Consider the following 18,699-nt stretch of genomic DNA (forward strand, 5'->3'; position numbering starts at 1 on the left):
CGGGGGGACAAGTCAAGCCAAGTGGGGGTCTCAGTTGCGACAAGCCTGGGTTTGACGCCACGGGAGCCTCGGGATGTGAATTCCACCACAGAACTCAGTCCCCCTTGAGGCCAGGGCTGGCCTTTGGAATCCTCATGTCCCACTGTGCGCTGTCCAAGTTCCTGACCCACAGAATCCATGAGCATAAATAGCTGTTTCATACCACGGAGTTTTGGGCAAATTTATTATGCAGCCATAGTAACAGGAGCAGACTTTTCCCCTGTGAATCAGAAAGCCCTGCCCAGCACCTAGTTTCACAGTGTGAGCTTGGCTCTGATCCCCACTCGGAGTTGGCGCTTTCCATCTCTGTGACCCACAGGACGAGAACTCGGGGCCACCTCTGCCTGACCATCCAGGAGCCTCAAGGCCCCTGCCTCCACCCTCTGACCGCACTATCTCTGTCTGTTGTCGGGAAGTCAGGGATGTTCTGAAAATTAGCCAAAGAAAACCTTACAGATAGCAACAGGACATTGTCCAACATGGTGCTGGAAGATGAGCCCCTCGGGTTGGAAGGCGCTCAAAAGACAACTGGGGCAGAGCTGCCTCCTCAGAATAGAGTCGACCTTAATGACGTGGATGGAGTCAAGCCTTCGGGACCTTTGTCTGTTGATGTGACACGACTCAGAATGAGAAGCACGAAATAGCCGCAACAATGGGCTCAAACATATCGAAGATCAGGAGGATGGCGCAGGACCGGGCGACATTTCCTTCTGTTGTATATAAAGTCGCCATGAGTCGGACTCGATCGATGGCAACTAATAATAGCAACCATCTTTTTTTGAGTGTGGCTACATGTTTTTAAAGCTCTTTTTCCGTTTTTTGTATCATTGCTGAGAGTTGGGCTGGGGTGGGGGTGAGGGACTGTGACTCTCAGCATAAACTCGTAATGCCATCGTGGGCCAGAAGTCTCTCTTCTATGCCTCCCACAAAATGGGCAGCCCTCTACGATGGGGGGACTTGGGGGCAGCTCACCAGGGGGCCTGCACTTCTCTTCCTCACTGTGCAAGGGTGAAGGACAGCAATGGCACGGCCGGTGCTCCTGTTGTGACGTGCAGAAGGTCATCGCCAAGACCTGGGAGACGTCTGCATCTCCGCACCGTGGGAGCATGAGACAGATTCATTCCCTGATGGGAGTCCTTTTGTCCAGGGACCCTGCTGGCCCCTCCCAGTCAATGTGTCTCTCCAGAAGCATATTTACAGAGAGGGTCAGCACTCTGTGCAGGATTTGCTAAGAGCTTTGTCCTTCAAGTTCTGCTGGATCTAAGCGCTGGGGGGCTAGAAGTAGACATCACCAGCAAGCCACGGACTCTGTCCTCTTAACTCCAGGACAGGGTTTCAAAGGGGACCAGGACCCCCCCTCCACTCACTAAAGAAGATGGACTCCACACTCCCTGCCCCGGCTACACAGGCTCAGCCGTATGTCCTAGCCCCACACCCCATTCCACCCCCACCTCCGTCTGCCCAGGGCCATCGGCAGCCTACACGCATCTTCATGCAAATCAGAGACAGAGTCCGTCCCGTGAGTGACCGCAGCCTGCGTGCATGACTGGGTGAGGAGGGCACAGGTGGCCGTGAGCCCCCGCCCACCCCCTCACAGCCCAATCTGCACGGCCAGGCACAGGTGCACTGCTCTGTCCACCCCCAACAGGTGTGAGCAGTGCTGGCTCAGAGCCAGCATCACCGTGCCTTAGTGTCCTGGGGCTGCCGTGACAAAATACCTCAGAGTAGGCGGCTTTCACAAACAAGAAATCATTGTATCACAGTTCTGGAGGCTAGAAGTCTGAGTTCAGGGCCTCAGCAGGGCCACGCTCTCTGTCGGCTCTAGGGGAAGAGTCGTCCTTGTCTCTTCCAGCTTCTGGTAGCCCTGGGCGTTTCCTGACATGCCTTGGCCTAGAGACGGATCCTCACAGGCTGTCTTCCCCTTGCGTGCATGACTGTTTCTGTCTGTCCTTCTCTTATAAGGCACCACCCAGAAGGGATTGGGATTAGGACCCACCCCACTCCAGTGTAACTTTGTCAACTGATCACATCTGCAAAGAAAGACCCTATTTCCCCCACCAAGGTCACATTCACAGGGATAGGGGTTTCAACTTCACGATTCAATCCATAATACTCCGACCGGTCAAACTTTCTACCTTTGGGCCACGGGCTAAAACAAGTGCGCATAAAATGTAGGTGTTTAGCGGGAAGGAAGGACCGTGAGCGAGCCTGTCGTGGGCCTCTCTTCCCTGGTTTCTGAACTTTCTGTCTCATTTCATAAGAAGAACCCAAGTGTGGCTGCCCCATAAGGAGATTCACTTCTGCTCTGGGAAAGACCCCAAAACGGTGCTTTTCAAATGTTATTGATCATCAACAACAAGCAAAAAAATTGTACACCATGACCAAGTGGGACTTAGCAACTCAAGGTTGGTTGAACATTTCACAAATCAATTAATGCAGTATTCCATAGTAATCGCATAAAGGGCAAAAACCTCACGATCATCTCAACAGACACAGAGAAAGCACATGACAAAGCCCAAAACCTACTCACAGTTAAAAAAAATTTTTTTTCTGAAGAAACTAAGAATAGAAGGGACTTCCTCAACCTGAGAAAATGCTTTAAAAAAAAAAAACAAAAAAACGCCACAGTTAACATTATACCGAATGAAAAAAGACTGAAACTCCCCTCAAGACAGAGAACCAAAGATGTCTGAACCTTGTACTAGAGGTTCTAGCTAGTGCAATACAGAAAAAAAATTTAAAAGCTATCGACAGTATTACCAGGGGCAGGAGGGAGGGAGACAGGGGAGTCATTGCTTAGGGGACACTGAATTTCTGTTCACGGTGATGGAATAATTTGGAAATGGATAGTGATGATGGCTGCATGACATGATGAATGTAATCAACGTCCTTGAATTTTACACATAAAAAATGTTAACTTGGCAAATGTTTTGTTATATATATTTCACTACAATAAAACAAGTTTTTTAAAAATGATGTCAACACTGGAAGAAATAAAGCTGTCTTTAATCACGGACGACATGATTGTCTCCGTAGAGAATTCAAAGGAATTCACAGCACAGCCACTAGAACTAATAAACAAGTTTAGTGTGCTTGCAGGAAACAAAGTTATTACACGAAAATCAACTGTATTTCTATACACTTACAATGAACAATCCAAGAGTGAATTTAAGAAAATAATTCCACTTACAATAGCATTCAAAAAAAAAAAAAAAAAACTACTTAAGAATACATTTAATGAAAATTATTCAAGAGTGATACATTGAAAACCACAAAACACTACTGAAAGAAATTAGAGATCAAATTAAATGGAGCAATACTGCATGTTCATGGATTGGAAGACTCAATATTGTTAAGATGTCAATTATATTCAAGTTGATCTGTAGATATGATGCACTCCTATTAAAATCCCAGCAGGCATTTCGTAGAAATTGGCAAGCTGATCCTAAAATTTATATGAAATGCAAAAGTCTTAGAACAGCCAGAACAATCTTGAAAAAGAAGGATAAAGTTGGAAGACTTACACAACCCAATTTCAAAATTTACTATAAAGCTACAGTACTCAGGACTGTTGCATTGATTTAAGGATAGACATAAAGATCAACGGCACAGAACTGACAGTCCAGAAATAAACCCTTCTACCTGTGCTCAATTGATTTTCCACAAAATGCCAAGACAATCCAATGAGGAAAGGATAATCTTTTCAACAAATGGGGCTAGAACAACTGGATATCTATATGCAAAAAAATAAATTTATATCCTTACCTCACACCATACATAAAAATGAGCACAAAATGGATCATAGACTTAACTGTAAAGCTGACATTATAAAATGTCTAAAAGAATTAGATACCTTAATGTTGTTGTAAGGTGCCTTCAGGTCGGTTCCAACTCATAGCCACCCTCTGTAAAACACTGCCCACTCCTTCGCCATCCTCACAATCGCTATGTTTGAGCACATTGTCACAGCCACTGTGTCAATTCATCTCATTGACAGTCTTCCTCTTTTTCGCTGACCCTCTACTTTACCAAGCATGATGTCCTTCTCCAGGGACCGGTCCCTCCTGATAACATGTCCGAAGTACGTGAGATGAAGTCTCCTTGCTTCTAATGAGCATTCCAACTGTACTTCTTCCAAGACAAATTTGTTCATTCTTCTATGGTATATTCAGTATTCTTCGCCAACAGCATAATTCAAAGGCATCAATTCTTCTTCTGTCTTCTTTATTCATTGTCCAGCTTTCACATGCATATGAGGGGATTGAAAACACCATAGCTTGGGTCAGGCGCACCTTAGCCCTCTAAGTGACATCTTTGCTTTTTAACACTTTAAACAGATCTTTTGCGGCAGATTTGCCCAATGCAATGCGTCGTTTGATTTCCTGACTGCTGCTTCCATGGGCGTTGATTGTGGATTCGAGGGAAATGAAATCCTTTACAACGTCTGTAGTCTCGGTTCTTCATCAGTAAGTGCTTCAAGTCCTCTTTGCTTTCAGCAAGCAGAGTTGTGCCATCTGCGTATCGCAGGTTGTTAATGAGTCTTCCTCCAATCCTGATGCCACATTCTTCTTTTTTAGTCCAGATTCTTGGATTGTTTGCTCAGCATACAGATTGAATAAATATAGTGACAGATTACAAAACTGACACACACCTTTCCTGATTTTAAGCCACACAGTATCCCCTTGTTCTGTTCCAACGACTGCCTCCTGGTCTATGTACAGGTTTCACACAAGAACAATTAAGTGTCCCAGAATTCTCATTCTTCCCAATGTTATCCATAATTTGTTATGATCCACACAGTCGAATATCTTTGCATAGTCAATAAAACACAGGTAAACATCTTTCTGGTATTCTGTGCTTTCAGCCAGGATCCATCCGACATCAGCAATGATATCCCTGGTTCCAGGTCCTCTTCTGAATCAGGCTTGAATGTCTGGCAGCTCCCTGTCGATGTACTGCTGCAACCATTTTTTAAATTACCTTCAGCAAAATTTTACTTGTGTGTGACAGTACTGATATAGTTCGATAATTTCCGCATTCAGTTGGATGACCTTTCTTTGGAATGGGCACAAATATGGATCTCTTCCAGTCGGTTGGCCAGGCAGCTGTCCTCCACACGTCTTGGCATAGACGAGTGAGGGCTTCCAGTGCTGAGATATATTAATAAGCGCATGAAAAGGTGCTCATCATTAGTCATTGTTGTCAGGTGCTGTCAAGTCGGTTCTGACCCACAGCAACGCTGTGCACCACAGAACGAAACACTGCCCGGTCCTGCGCCATCCTCACAAGCATTATTATACTTGAGCCCATGGTTGCAGCCACTGTGTCAAACCATCTCGTTGAGGGTCTTCCTCTTTTTCGCTGAGCCTGTACTTTACCAAGCAAGATGTCCTTCTCCAGGGACTGATCCCTACTGACAACATTAGTCATTAGACATTAGTTATTAGAGAAATGCAAATTTAAACTACAGTAAAATCCTACTGTACACCCACCAGAATGGCTACAATTTTAAAAAATAATACTGACAAAACTAAGTGTTGGCGAGAATGTAAAGAAACTAGAACTATTTCGGAAAAGTTTGGTAGTTTCTTAAAAAGATAAGCTTACCATAGGACCCAGCACTTCTATATCGAGGAATCTACCAAAGAGAAATGAAACACACATCCACACGAAGATGTGAACCCAGCAGCGTTATTCATGATGGCCAAAACTCAAATACCCATCGATGGATGACTGCGAAAACAAAATGCGGTCTATCCGCACAGTGGAATAGCATTCAGCTGTAAAACGTGATGAAGCATCCATACGACCTGGAGGATCGTTGTGCTAAGTAAAAGAAGTCAGATGCAAAAGACCACGTATTGTGTGATTCCGTTTATACGAAGTTTCCGGAAAAGGCCAATTATAGAGACAGAAAGCAGATCAGTGATTTCCTGGATTGGGAAAGGGATTGATGGCAAACTGGTCTGAGGGAAGTTCGTGGCGGTGGTAGATTGCACAACCCTCTAAATTGACTAAAACAGACTGAACTGTGCACTTAGCATGAGTGACTTTCACAAGATAACTTATACCTCAGTAAAGCTGTAAGTCAAACCATTTACTGGCAGTTGAGGGCAGAGAGGTAGCTGAACTGGGGTTCTAGGGGAGAAGGGGGGAGTCGCTGACGAAAGAGGCAGCTAGCCAGAGAGCGAGTGATCGAAATAATCTATAAGCTGAACCACCGTTCCTGGGGCAATTAAGAATTGGCTGCATGTCTGCCAGTCCATGAGAGGTCTGCTTACTTGCTCCACTTTTCCTCCAAGCAAAGAATTTCCAGACCAAATAAGGCTGTGGCTTTTGCAATGGGCCTGGCATGGAACACAATTCCTTTTAAGTGCCAGGTTATAACTTGGGCCCACAATGCCCCAAAGGAGCACGGTGCCTATCAGTCCACTCGGCCCGGATCCCCCTGGGGACCGCTCCGAACAAACACCAGTAAACACAGAGCAAGGCCCAGCCCCTTAGCTGGCCAGCAGGGGACAGGCATGAGCTCTGCTGCCTGGAAGGAGACCAGGAGCCAGAGCTGAGGGTGGGGCTCCCGCGCCAGTGACTTCTGCAGGCCGCTGACCGCTCCTAGGCTGGGAGCACCCTCGCCTCTGCCTTAAAGCAGGAAAACGCCACTTGCTGAACCCCTGTTGTGAGCTGCCGTTGAATTGGCCCCCGACTTGTGGTGCCCCATGCACAACATAACAAAGCACTGCCGGGTCCTGCGCCACCCCAGTGATAGGTTCTGCTTATACCCCGCGATCCATGGAGTTTTCATTTTCAGAAGTAGATCGCCAGGCCTTTCTTCCTAGTCCATCTTAGTCTGGAAGCTCCGCTGAAACCTGCTCAGCATCCTAGCAGCACGCAAGCCTCCAATGACAGACGAATGGTGGCTGCTTGTGAGGTGCATTGGCTGGGAATTGAACCCAGGTCTCTCCTGCAGAACGTGCAAATCTCTTTGGATGACAATGACGGGAAATGCTTCCTGCACTCTTACTAAGCGCCGAGCACTGTTCCCAGTGCCTTGCACAGATTAACTCGCTGACTCTTCACGACCCCACAGGTCCTGGTATTTCTCCAGTTTTCAGATGAGGAAACTGAGGCACAGGCATTGCAGCACCGGAGAGGTGAACCCCGGAGCGAACCCCAAGCTGAGGGCTCCATCCTGTGCCATTTTGCCCCAAGCTACCAGAAAAAGAAAACGGCAGGGCCTCCTTCCTGATGTCCCCAGAGGGAACCGTCAGCTCGGGACTCTTCCTTCTAAAAGGGCTGCAGGCTGCTGTCAGCAAGACCCCGTCCACCGGCAGGGAGGAATTTTGGCGTGGGATATTTCTCCTCTTTTTGGACTATCCTGTCCAGGCCAAATTGTAGGATATTTTTCAAGCGACCAGCTACTAACATTTTCCTAACAAGGTCTCTCTGGGGCGAGCAATGGAAACTTTTTGCATTGCAGCCTTCAGCCCTAACATTTTAATGCTGCATCAGCAGCGGCTTGCACGGAGGTCAGGGCTGGAGAGGGCAGGCAGGGAGCGAGGGCCCCGCCGTGGAACCCGGCCCCAGTCCAGCCTCACCAGTGCATGGTGCTGCCCACCCCTCGTTCCCTGAATTCTCCTCGCAGCCCTGCTCGCAGGGGCGGTTCTCACGCCCACTGTGCAGATAAGGAAACAGGCGCAGACGGGAAGGGGCATGCTGATGTCACGCACGCTCAGTGGTGGCGCTGGCAGACTCAAGTCCTTGCGGTTCCAGGGGCTTCCCACCACCTCGCCCCACGCGCTGCTGTCCCGTGCGTCCCCCCCGCCCTCCCCCAGGAAGAGGGACAGCACATGGAAGGAGTATGAGGAAAAGTCCAGGGCTGGGTTCCAGGTCTGCTTTCTGTAATGGGCAGAGGGGCGCTGACTCAGCACCGTCTGGGCTGGGGCTGGGGCTGGGGCTACCCAATAAGACGTGCAGAAGTTGCCAACAGAGTTCTTAAAGCTGCGAGTGACAGAAATCCACCTCAGCCCTTCTTCAGCCAATAAAGGGCATTGGTTTGGGACATGGGGACAGATGGTGTGGGGGGTCAGGTGTGGCTGGATCCAGGTGCTCATACAATCGTATGTTATCAGGCCATCCCAGCCTCCATTTTGAGCTCTGTTCCTGTGTTGGCCTCCTCTCCGGCAGACAGCTCCCTCTAGGAGGCAGGGAGTGGGGCTGCCATCCACCCCCCATTTTCAGCATGTGTGGGGAAACCCTGGTGGTGTTGTGGTTAAGTGCTATGGCTGCAGTTCGAATCCACCAGGCGCTCCTTGGAAACTCTGTGGGGGCAGCTCTACTCTGTCCTGTAGGGTCCCAAAGAGTCATAATCAACTTGACAGCAACGGGTTTGGTTTTTTTGGTGCTAACCCCAGGGAAGCACTCTGACTGGCCGTGTTTGGAGTCTGGCACGTCCCTGCACCACCCTAGCCGTGGCCAGGACACAGTGGTGCTCTGACTGATCCAGCCGGGGAAGGTGAGCCTCCCTGTGGCTGGGGGGTCAGGGCCGAGGGCCAGAGAGGGAGAGAAAGCATAAGTCCTCAGCAGGCAAAGCAGCTACCACGGTGCACCTCAACAACCACAGGTGACGCCCAGTCACAGACGCTCCTGGCCCCGTAATCACCCGTCTACACAGGGGTCCCACCAGCCTGGGTCCTCAAGGGGAGCGAGAGCTGCTGACTGTCTCCATGCTCAGCAGCGGTCATGTTCCCTCGATGCTTACTTAAATAATGGAATAAACTACAGTGGCCCCGCCTCCTTCCTCAACGATTCAGTCTAAAACCTCCATGGTGGTGGCAAGCAGGGAAAGCATCTAGGTGAGGGGAAGACGGGCTGCGGAGGCACAGCGTGGGGTGTCTCGCCTGAGCAGTGGGAGGGTGCCCCCAGGAGGGTGGTCAGGCACGGGCAAAGGCAGCACTGTCCAGGAGGCTGTGCCTGGCACGGAGGCCAGGCTGAACTATGGCACCTGGGGGACTGTGCTGTGACGGGGCAGAGGAGGCTCCCGGTGAGGTCGAGCCCCAGTCCCGGGCCCTGGATGCCGCTGGGGGCTGAGCTTGGCTCCAAAGCCCAGGGAGCAGCCACAGCGGTCAGGGTCAGTAGGCGTGAGGCTGTGGTGAGGAGTTGGGGGTGGGGGACCTCAGAAGGGACAGTCCACAGGAGCCGAGGAGTCAGCAGACCCAGGCATGACAGCGTGGACAGGAGAAGGCAGATGGGAGTGAGCAGGGGGCCAGCCCCTCAGCGGTAGGCGCCCCCCCCTCCCATGTGGGCCCCCCCCCCCAGCCCCCCGGCCTCCTGGCCCCCCGGCCCCCTGCCTCCCCGGCCCCCCAGCCCCCAGGCCTCCTCGGACCAGCAGCGGCTCCACAGAGGCAGGCCCCCCAACACCATGGGCTTCCGCTCTCCCCCTGGGCTCGGCTCAGGCTCCTTTTCTGACTCTAAATGCCGGGTCTAAAGCCTCCATTCTGGTCGCAGGAAAGGCAGAAGGAAGCCAGGGCTGCTTTCCTCCTCCTCCCTGCCATCTGCTACCGAGAAGTCCCCTGCTGGGGCGTCCCAGACGCCTGCTGACACCCAGGACGTGAGTGAGCCTTCGCACCTCCGCCATGCGACAAAGTGACACTGAGCAAAAGGGAGGAGGTTCCCTTCAGACACGAACAAGCGGCCTGTGGACGACGCATACGTTTTTATTTTAAATAATTTACATCCCTTTGAAACAAGCAACCTGAGCTGAGACAATACCACCCCGAGGTTTTCTTAAGTAACAGCTGGCAGAGGGCGAGGAAGCCATCTCTGCCCGGCTCTGGGCTTGAAGGTGTCGCCAGCGTGGACGCTAGAGGCTTTCCCGGGCCGGTCACCTGGGGCAGCTGCACCCCCGCTTCCCCGCACCGCGGCCCGAGAAGAGGGAGGGCAAGCGCAGGCAGAGCCAGGGACCCTCTGGGAGCAGGGAGGACGTCCCCGGGGCACCCAAAACCCTCCGGACCCCAAGCGGGCGGGGGGCAGGCTGTCTGTGGTGTCGCAGGAGACCCCGGAGATGGTACCAGCAGCACCAGGGGGACAGACAGACGGACAGATGCAAAATGGCCTCGGACCGTGCAGGAGAAGTGCCGGAACGTTCTCAGGGCGCACCTGCGTGCCCACTAACGGGCCTGGGCTCCCTGCTCCCTTTAGGTGCCTGACCCTAGTGGGCTGTGACAGCTGGCTTTTAGGCCGAGGCAGATCTCCAAGGCGGCCGAACCTTCCGGGCCCTCACGGGAGCGCTCTGAGGACACAGAGGCTGGGGTTCTTCTGACAGGGAGTGGAGAAGGGACTGGGAAGCAGTACCAGAGAGTCGGGGGGAGATGGGGGACACACCTCCAGGCCCACCCCACATAGGGTCAACTGGCCCTAACTGCTTTGCTCTGAAGGGACTTTCCCCCATTTTGTCATGTCAGAGAGCTTACTACTGGGGACCAAAAGCCCAGCGGTCCCCCCCAGCACATCTCCCCTCAGGGCTCAGTGGACAGATGAGGCTGTAGAGTGTAACGTATCGAGGGGCAGCCCCTCACCCCCACCCGCACTGCAGACAGAGGCTCTGGGGCTGGGTTCTCCTGGGGGCAGCCCCTCACCCCTAACCAAGCTGCGGACAGAGGCCTGGGGGGTGCGTTCTCCTGGGGGGCAGCCCCTCACCCCCACCCACACTGCAGACAGAGGCCCTAGGGGGTGGGTTCTCCATGGGGGCGGCCCCTCACCCTCACCCACACTGCAGTCAGAGGCCCTGGGGGTGGGTTCTCCTGGGGGGCAGCCCCGCTCCTCCGCCCCCGCTGTGGACAGAGGCCCTGGGAGCCACGTGGAGCCCGCCCGTCACTTCTCCTTGTCTTTCCTCTTGCTCCTCCTCTGGTTGGTCAGGGCGTCCAGCTTTGTGTCTAGCCGCCTCTGCAGCTGCGCCCTCCTGGCGGGGTCCAGGGCCCTGTCCTTGGTCCCGCTGCCAGTGTAAAGCACACCCTCCCGGCTGATCCTCTGCCGGGCGTGGGCACGTGCCCGCTCCCCACAGCCGTGGACCTGAGGACACAGCGGTCAGCACGTCAGGAGTGGAGGGCAGACCTGGGGGGCCCAGCATGACCCTCCCCGCAGTGACCCATCACCCTTAGCCCCCAGCTCCGTCTCCCCAGTGTGCGGAACGGGAATGGCAGCACCGAGGGTCCTTCCCAGACATGACTGCCGCAGACACAGGCCCCCATGGCCCGTCTCCCGCACTCTGCACGGCTGCCCACCACCCTCCATGCAGATCCGGTCCAGGCAGGCCCCTCCCGCGCCTTCCCAGGCACCATGCGGTCACCCGACGTGGGAAGCCTGCAAGCACCCAGCGGCTGGGAGTGTTGCCTCTGCACCTCGTTATCTCAACCGCACCCCACATTAGCACCGCCCTCTCCAGAGCCACGGCTACCTGCCTTGATGTCACACAAGAGCTGGGCACACAGCAGGGGCTCAAATGTGCGTGCTAGTGAATGTCCACGGAGGCAGGCAGCCTCCACTGCCTGATGGGTTTCAATTAAACGCTCCCGTGGCCCCTCCGTCTTTAAAAGGGGCAGGGGGGCCCAGAGGGTAAGGGGGAAGAAAACACGCATACGGTGCTCCGTGGGCCCATCTTGTGTACTAGAACGTGCTGGGGCCACTGGCCTCACATTTCCCCCACCAGAGCCTGCGTCTGTCCCCACCACACAGAGGGGGTGCTGCCCTCACCACACAGACGGGGTGCTGTCCCTACCACACAGAGGGGCTACCCTCAGAGCTGCTGGCGGGGCCCGTTCAGACCTGACAGGACTTGCCTGCCCAGCCTGGCACCGTGTGTCCCAGACCTGGAGGCCTCCGCATCGGTGCCCGCCCACGTCCTCACCATCCTCCCTCCCCACCTCAGTGACGCCTGTGCCGACCTGCCGCCCTGCAGCCCCCAGGGGCCCTGCCTGCCCACCAGGCTCTCCCACAAACACGGGCGGGCGGTGTTGTCTTTTCCACGTGGCCCAGGACACCAAGTCCATTATCCCGGCTGCCTCACACAGCGTCTGCATGACGGGGATCAGACTCCACGACCCCACTTGATGCGGGGGGATGGAGGCTCAGAGGGGAGGGCTGAGTCCCTGACACCAAGGCCTGTGTGCCTCTGTGCAGCCTCTCCTGCACGTGCCCGTCTCAGAGCTGCACCTACTCTGCCCACCGGGGCTCCCCCGAGCAAGCCGCACGGGACAGCCAAACAGGGGCCCCTCCTCTGGGGCACCAGGGCCCATGGTGGGAGGTCCAGACCTCACAGTCTGGAGGCAGGAGGCAGCTTCTGCAGGAAGAACAGCCAGGGGCTTGGCCCTCTGCCCTGGCCCACTAGCAGGGACCACCGGCCAGCAGGTGCTGGCCCAGGTCTGGGAGCTGCCACCCACACCTCACACCTGACCCGGTTTAAGCTCTGGACACAGATCTTTCTACCACCAGCCGCTCCACCAACAGGCGTGCGTGGAGGACCACAAGGATGTGGGTGGGAGGAAGCCCCTCACCAGGGAGGGCACTTTCTAGGTTCAGGAGGGGGCAGGGCTGGGCAAAACACAGTAGACAAACGGCCACCAGCCTGGATCTGGGGGGACGCCACCCCCAGAAAGTGACTCAACTCCAGCAGGACAGCTGTCACCCCAGGCCGCATAGCCTGCTCCTCCCCGCCCTGGATGACAGCCCCTCCCCCTCCCAGCTGGCCAGGTACCTCGGGCAGGTGGTGGCTGAGGCAGTACCGGCGGCTGCAGTGCAGGCAGAGCTGGCCCAGGGTCACGACGCTGGCCAAGCACTTGGCAAAGCCACAGGTGTTGTCAGCCTTAATGGCAGCAGAAACCAGGGCGTCAAAGTCCTCGTCCACGGGCAAAGCTATGGCCACGCGTCCTACGGGAAGAACACAGTCAGTCACTCAGGCAAACGGAGACAACGAGAGCCTGATAAAGGCTCTGCCATTGGGCGCAACGGGCGACACCCAGCCGGCCATGCTGACCCCGGCCTGAGGTGGCCCCCACCACGCAGTTAAAAATAAGGGGCGGGATGCTGAACAGAGGTGGTGGTGCCGATTCTCTGAGGCTGGAAGGTGGGTTTCAAGTGTGGCAAACGTTGTGATTAGGGGCATACACGCCGTGGCCCCGTCAGTGGCCCACTTACCTTTTCCTTCTTTCCTCTTTTTCTTCTCCGACAGCCTCCGTGTCCCAGCGCCCACCTGCCCCTTCTTGGCCAGCTGCTCCTGCCGGCCCACCTCCCTCTGCAGCCGTTCCAGGTGCAGCGCCTTCAGGTCCAGCGGGTCCCTGCTGCGGCCACCGCTGTTGCTAAGCTCACTGGGGGAGCGCTCAGCCTGCGCGGGGCTGGGGGGATGCTCAGCCCGCGCAGGGCTGGGGGGACGCTCAGCGTGTACAGGGCCAGGGGGACGCTCGGCCTGCAGGGGGCTGGGGGGACGCTCGGCCTGTGCGGGGCTTGGGGGACGCTCGGCCTGCGCAGGGCTGGGGGGCAGCAAGGCTGGGCCAGTACTCTTGCTCACAGTCACGCGCCGCCCCCTGCCCTCCCCGGCACTGCTGTGCCTCAGCCCCATCTCCTCAGCAATCTGATGGACCCACATCCTGTCACGGGCGTTCAGGGAAGCAGGAAACTCCAGCCGCGTCTCCTCACTCGCCACAAACGCTGTGATCATGGCCTTGAAGTGCTCCATGCTGTCTCTTCCCTCCACTGGCTCTGGAACGCCTCCGTTTAGGCTGGGCTGAGAAGTGGCTTCGGAGTCTGAAGCCTTAGCGCCCGGCTTCTTCCAGTCCAGCCTGGCAGCTCTGGAGGCCCGGCCTCCCGTCTGCTGCCCACTGCCCGGAGGCCCCCTCACCGCAGGGGCTGTGCCCTGGGCCTTCACGCTTGCGGGGCCCTGGGTGCTCTCGTGGGAGTAGTTCTCAGGCACGATGTCATCAAGGTACTCAAAGGCCGTGCGCACCTCCCCGTGCTCCGTGAAGTGGCCCACCAAGGTCTTCAGGAACGTGTGGTTGGAGACAGTGCGTGAGTCACAGACGACCGCCACGTGGCGGCGTGCGCGGGTGACTGCCACGTTGATGCGCCGGTCCTCAGCAAGAAAGCCAACTTCACCTAAAATGGAGCCACAGGAGAGCTAAAGAGCAGATCCCAGCCCGGCGGGGATGGTCAGGCTCTGCCAGCTCTAGCCAGTGACAGTCCTGAAGGGCATCCACTGCCCGGCGGCCTCCTGCACGTGGTCTCTGCCACCACCCGCCCTCCCTCCACCGCGGCCGATGCACAGCCTACAGAACAGCTGTGATGACGCCCCGGCCTCGCGCACATTCTACCACATTCCACCGCGACTCGAGCACAGCTCCGCAGTATCAGATCTGGGTCTTGGTAGCCCTCACACTGTTCCTAATCTCCAAGTGAGTACAAATCCTCCCCCAAAGCCCAGACTCAGGACTGACAGCACGGGGTTGGCTGCGGCTGACACGTGAGGGAAAGCAGGGGGCGCTCCGGAGCTTCATCCCCTTTCCCCACCATCACCCCCACCTTCCTCGTCCTGAAAGCTCCCAACGTCGCGTGGGCAGTTTTCACACTGAACGGCAGCAGCACAGAAACCATCCCTAGTGGCTGAGACACTCTCTGGGCTAGTCAGTCCCATCTCTTGCTGGCATGGCCCTTCCCGGCCCCTCCCGGCCCCTCCCGGCCCCTCCCGGCACACGCCCTGCCCCTCCCCTCTGAGCACTCTGCCCGCCTGGCGCGCCGGGCTCACACTGCTTATGCTCTGACGCCGCTCAGACGCTGCCTCCTTAGGATGCCAGCCTTGCAGCCTTCCACCAGGTCACGCATCCCGTCTCACCACCCCACTCAACTCCACATTGGCCACGTCTGCCTGACGGGGAGCTTGTCAAGGACAGACTGCTCCACCACCAAGGTCCTAGCAGCTGGCTCGGCGTCCGTGAGAAGCCACTGTGCACTCCAAATCGTTGTTGTTGCCAATTGCTGTCAAGTCCGTTCCAACTCACGGCGACCCAGTGTGTGCAGAGTAAAACTGCTCCATAGGGTTTTCAATGGCTGTGACCTTTTCGGAAGCAGATCACCAGGCCTGTCTTCCGAGGCGCCTCTGGGTGGGTTTGCACCACCACCCTTTTGGCCCATAGTCGAGTGCTTAGCTGTGTGCGCCACCCAGACTCTCCTCGCTCTCTGAACAAGTAAATGCATTTCCGCACTGCACCCTAGGGACCCTGCAGAGGCCGCACACCTTTCCAATTGGATCTGACGAAGGACAGGATCACAGCTTCCTTCTCTCGCCCCTGGAAGCCATCGACTGACTTTACTTCCAGCTCCGGGTACCTGTGGGCGAGGCTCTGCCGGAGCAGGTCCACCTGAAACACCGAGGGAGGGAGGACGCAGCTTCAGCACATGCCCTGCCCCTGCCCTTACACGCCACAACCGGGGGCGCCCTGTGGGAGCCACCCTCGGAAACACGGCCTCAGCACTGGCCCTGCTCACAGGCCCCAGATTAACATAGACAAACACGCAGACGTGCCCGATGTGACGCCATCGCGGGAGCTTTACCGCTTCTTCTGACTCAAGACACTGCTGGGCTTGAGCGCACCCTCCGTGTGGTGCTGTGTGGCGGGAGGGGCCACTGCTCCCACAGACCTGGCTGGAGGTGAGGCAGGGGTGTCTGTCCCACCAGATCAGATGGGCTTCCTCCCTAAGCTCACAGACGCTATGAAACACGAGGAGCCGGGGGAGGAGGGGAGGAGCAGACACCTACTGCTCTGCTTGTCCACGGCCTGCCCTGCTTGTCCACGGCCTGCCCTGCTTGTCCACGGCCTGCCCTGCTTGTCCACGGCCTGCCCTGCTTGTCCACGGCCTGCTCTGCTTCTCCAAGGCCTGCCCTGCTTCTCCACGGCCTGCTCTGCTTGTCCACGGCCTGCCCTGCTTGTCCACGGCCTGCTCTGCTTGTCCACGGCCTGCCCTGCTTGTCCACGGCCTGCCCTGCTTCTCCAAAGCCTGCCCTGCTTCTCCACGACCTCCCCTGCTTCTCCAGGCCGCTGCTAGCTACCATCGAGTCAGGCCCACCTCACAGTGACCCCACGCACGGTGGGACTGGACCACTGTGGTCCGCAGGATTTTCACTGGCTGACTTTCGGAAGATCTCCAGGCTTTCCTTCCTAGTCCATCTTACTCTGGAGGCTCCACTGAAACCCGTTCAGCATCCCAGCAGCACGCAGGCCTCCACTGACAGACAGGTGGTGGCTGTGCCTGAGGTGCATTGGCCGGGAATGGAACCTGGGTCTCCTGCATGGAAGGCGAGAGTTCTACCTCTGAGCCACCGCTGCTCCTGTCCTCCAGGTCACGCCCCTGATTTTCCTGCGAGAAACTTCCTACCTCCACCAGTGCCTGTGGGATTCCACTGGAGCCAAGGCGACCCCACCAGACCCCGTGGGGTTCCACTGGAGCCAAGGCGACCCCACCAGACCCCGTGGGGTTCCACTGGAGCCAAGGCGACCCCACCAGACCCCGTGGGGTTCCACTGGAGCCAAGGCGACCCCACCAGGCCCCAGCAACGAGCTCAGAGGTGGGGGCACGGGGCACGGCTGAGCTGACCCCACCCAGCCATAGCAATCAGCTCAGAGGCGGGGTAACAGCCGAGTCGACCCCACCTAACCACAGGGATGGTCTCAGTCAGGCCGTGAGGGTCAGAGCTGAGACACCTGTGGGAAGCGCTATCAACATGACAGGCCTTTCTGGCGGGACCACCACTGAGGGGACGGCTGGGGTTGCCGGGCCCCGGGGAAAGCTGCCGGAAATGAAGCCAACACACAGGAACCAGGCTGAGAGAGGAGGAGGGGCACGGGAGACAGAGAGACGGACGGACGGACGGACTTGAACCCTGACTGCAGCTGTGCTGATCCCCCCAGACGCTGTGGTCATCAGGGCCCGTGGAGCCTTCCCTTCAGCCACTGCGGGCTGAGTCCCAACTGACACGGGGATGACAGACGAAGGCCCTCCGCACCTGGAGGTTGTATGGCGTGATGACAGCGATGTCGCGGGCTGGGACGCCGGCGTCCACCAGAGCTTGGACATGCAGGCTGACGAGGCGGACCTCACCTGGAGGGACAACAAACAGCAGGCTTTCCAGCAAAGAGACACCTTCAGCTGATACCCGTCACCAGTCAGCACTTGGCGGGGGCACTGTCCTGCTATGGGCATGAGCTGACTTCACCCCCTGCCTAAGGGAACTTCCTGGGGGCCCGAAATCTGAGTGTGGGTCCCAAGGCAAGGGGCCAGATGCAGCCAATGAAAACCCAGGACCCCAGGTAAACTTGAACTCCACGCAAGCAACAACTAACTTTTCAGTGTAATGTGACCCACGTGTCCTCTGTTTAATCTGGCAACCTGATCGACAGAATCCAGGAGACGGGAACCGTTAGCTGAGTGAGTACGGTCACTGTAAGATTAACCAGGCGGAGTGAGGCTGCTTTGTAAGGCCACGGAGAGAAAAGCCTGCCCAGGACTATTTATTTTCCTTCCTTGGTTCTGCTTGCTCCTTGAGAAGAATACAGACATGGCTCAACCTTCTAGAATATCTGTTTCAAAATCCTTCATGACTAACAGCAGTGCCGACTCACAGAGCAGAACTGCCTTGCAGGGTTTCCAAGGCTGTCATCTTCGCGGAAGCAGACGGCCACAGCTTTCTCCTGAGGAGCGGCTAATGGGTTTGAACCGCCGACCTTTTGGTGATCAGTCAAGCGCTTTAACCACTGCACCACCAGGGCTCCTCAGACACTGCAGAGGTCAGCAAATTCCTAAGTGGACCAAGCCTGGACTACAGACAGAATAAATAGTACGTCTCACGTGTGGATAACGGCCACAGATTGAGGGTCGATGTGGAAGGATGAATAAAATAAAATGTAAATTCATTTAAAACTATCACCGAACTCCTGTCAGATTTTGTCATGCGTGTTTTCTCAAAGCAAAATAAATAAGCATATAAAACAAATGCTCCATCGCGCATTAATAATGCACTCTATTTGCCACCCTCTTCCTCAGCTCCTCTCTGAACCGGGCACTTCAAAGTGGCTTTTGGTTCGAATCCACCAGCCACTCCTTGGAAACCCTATGGGGCAGTTCTACTCAGTCCTATAGCGTCACTATGAGTCAGAATCGACTTGATGGCAAGGGGTTTGGTTTGATTTTGATGCAAGAGAAGAGCTCAGGGCTGGCGCTTTCCAAGTGCGCCCACCTGGGTTCCCTCTCGACTGCTCCTCTTCCCCCTCGAGCTCGAACAGCCCGCAGCCGGCGGTGTCGATGAGCAGCAGGGGCAAGGCCGTCTCCTCTGTAGCAGCCACTCCTGGGAGGTCCCTGGCATGGGGGGAGCCAGCAAGTGAGTTCATGGCAATACAAGGGGCTGAAGTCCCCGGGACAAGCACGCACGCCATTCACCTCCTGCGGCACCAAGCCTCCTCAGAGGAACACCTCAGAGGCATGCCTCGGAGGGATGCCTCAGAGGGACACTTCAGAGGGACGCCTCGGAGGGATGCCTTGGAGGGACACTTCAGAGGGACACCACAGAGGGATGCCTCAGAGGGATGCCTCAGAGGGACACTTCAGAGGGACGCCTCAGAGGGA

At 56.0% G+C, this 18,699-nt stretch overlaps 1 protein-coding gene across 1 annotated transcript in view; it reads right to left on the minus strand.

The window, feature by feature from the left end:
- Positions 1-10,908: 10,908 nt before the first annotated feature.
- Positions 10,909-18,699, minus strand: part of IGHMBP2 (immunoglobulin mu DNA binding protein 2) — a 33,584-nt gene continuing 25,793 nt past the window's right edge. Inside the window, exons 10-15 of the mRNA XM_004383887.2 lie at positions 18,314-18,432; positions 17,084-17,178; positions 15,317-15,440; positions 13,228-14,181; positions 12,788-12,960; positions 10,909-11,106 (exon numbers count right to left, since the gene is read on the minus strand). Coding sequence (XP_004383944.1) covers positions 10,909-11,106; positions 12,788-12,960; positions 13,228-14,181; positions 15,317-15,440; positions 17,084-17,178; positions 18,314-18,432 — 1,663 coding nt within the window. The remainder of the gene's footprint in view (positions 11,107-12,787; positions 12,961-13,227; positions 14,182-15,316; positions 15,441-17,083; positions 17,179-18,313; positions 18,433-18,699) is intronic.

Source organism: Trichechus manatus, unplaced genomic scaffold (assembly GCF_000243295.1).
Source record: "Trichechus manatus latirostris isolate Lorelei unplaced genomic scaffold, TriManLat1.0 scaffold00113, whole genome shotgun sequence".
Classification (NCBI taxonomy): Eukaryota; Metazoa; Chordata; class Mammalia; order Sirenia; family Trichechidae; genus Trichechus; species Trichechus manatus.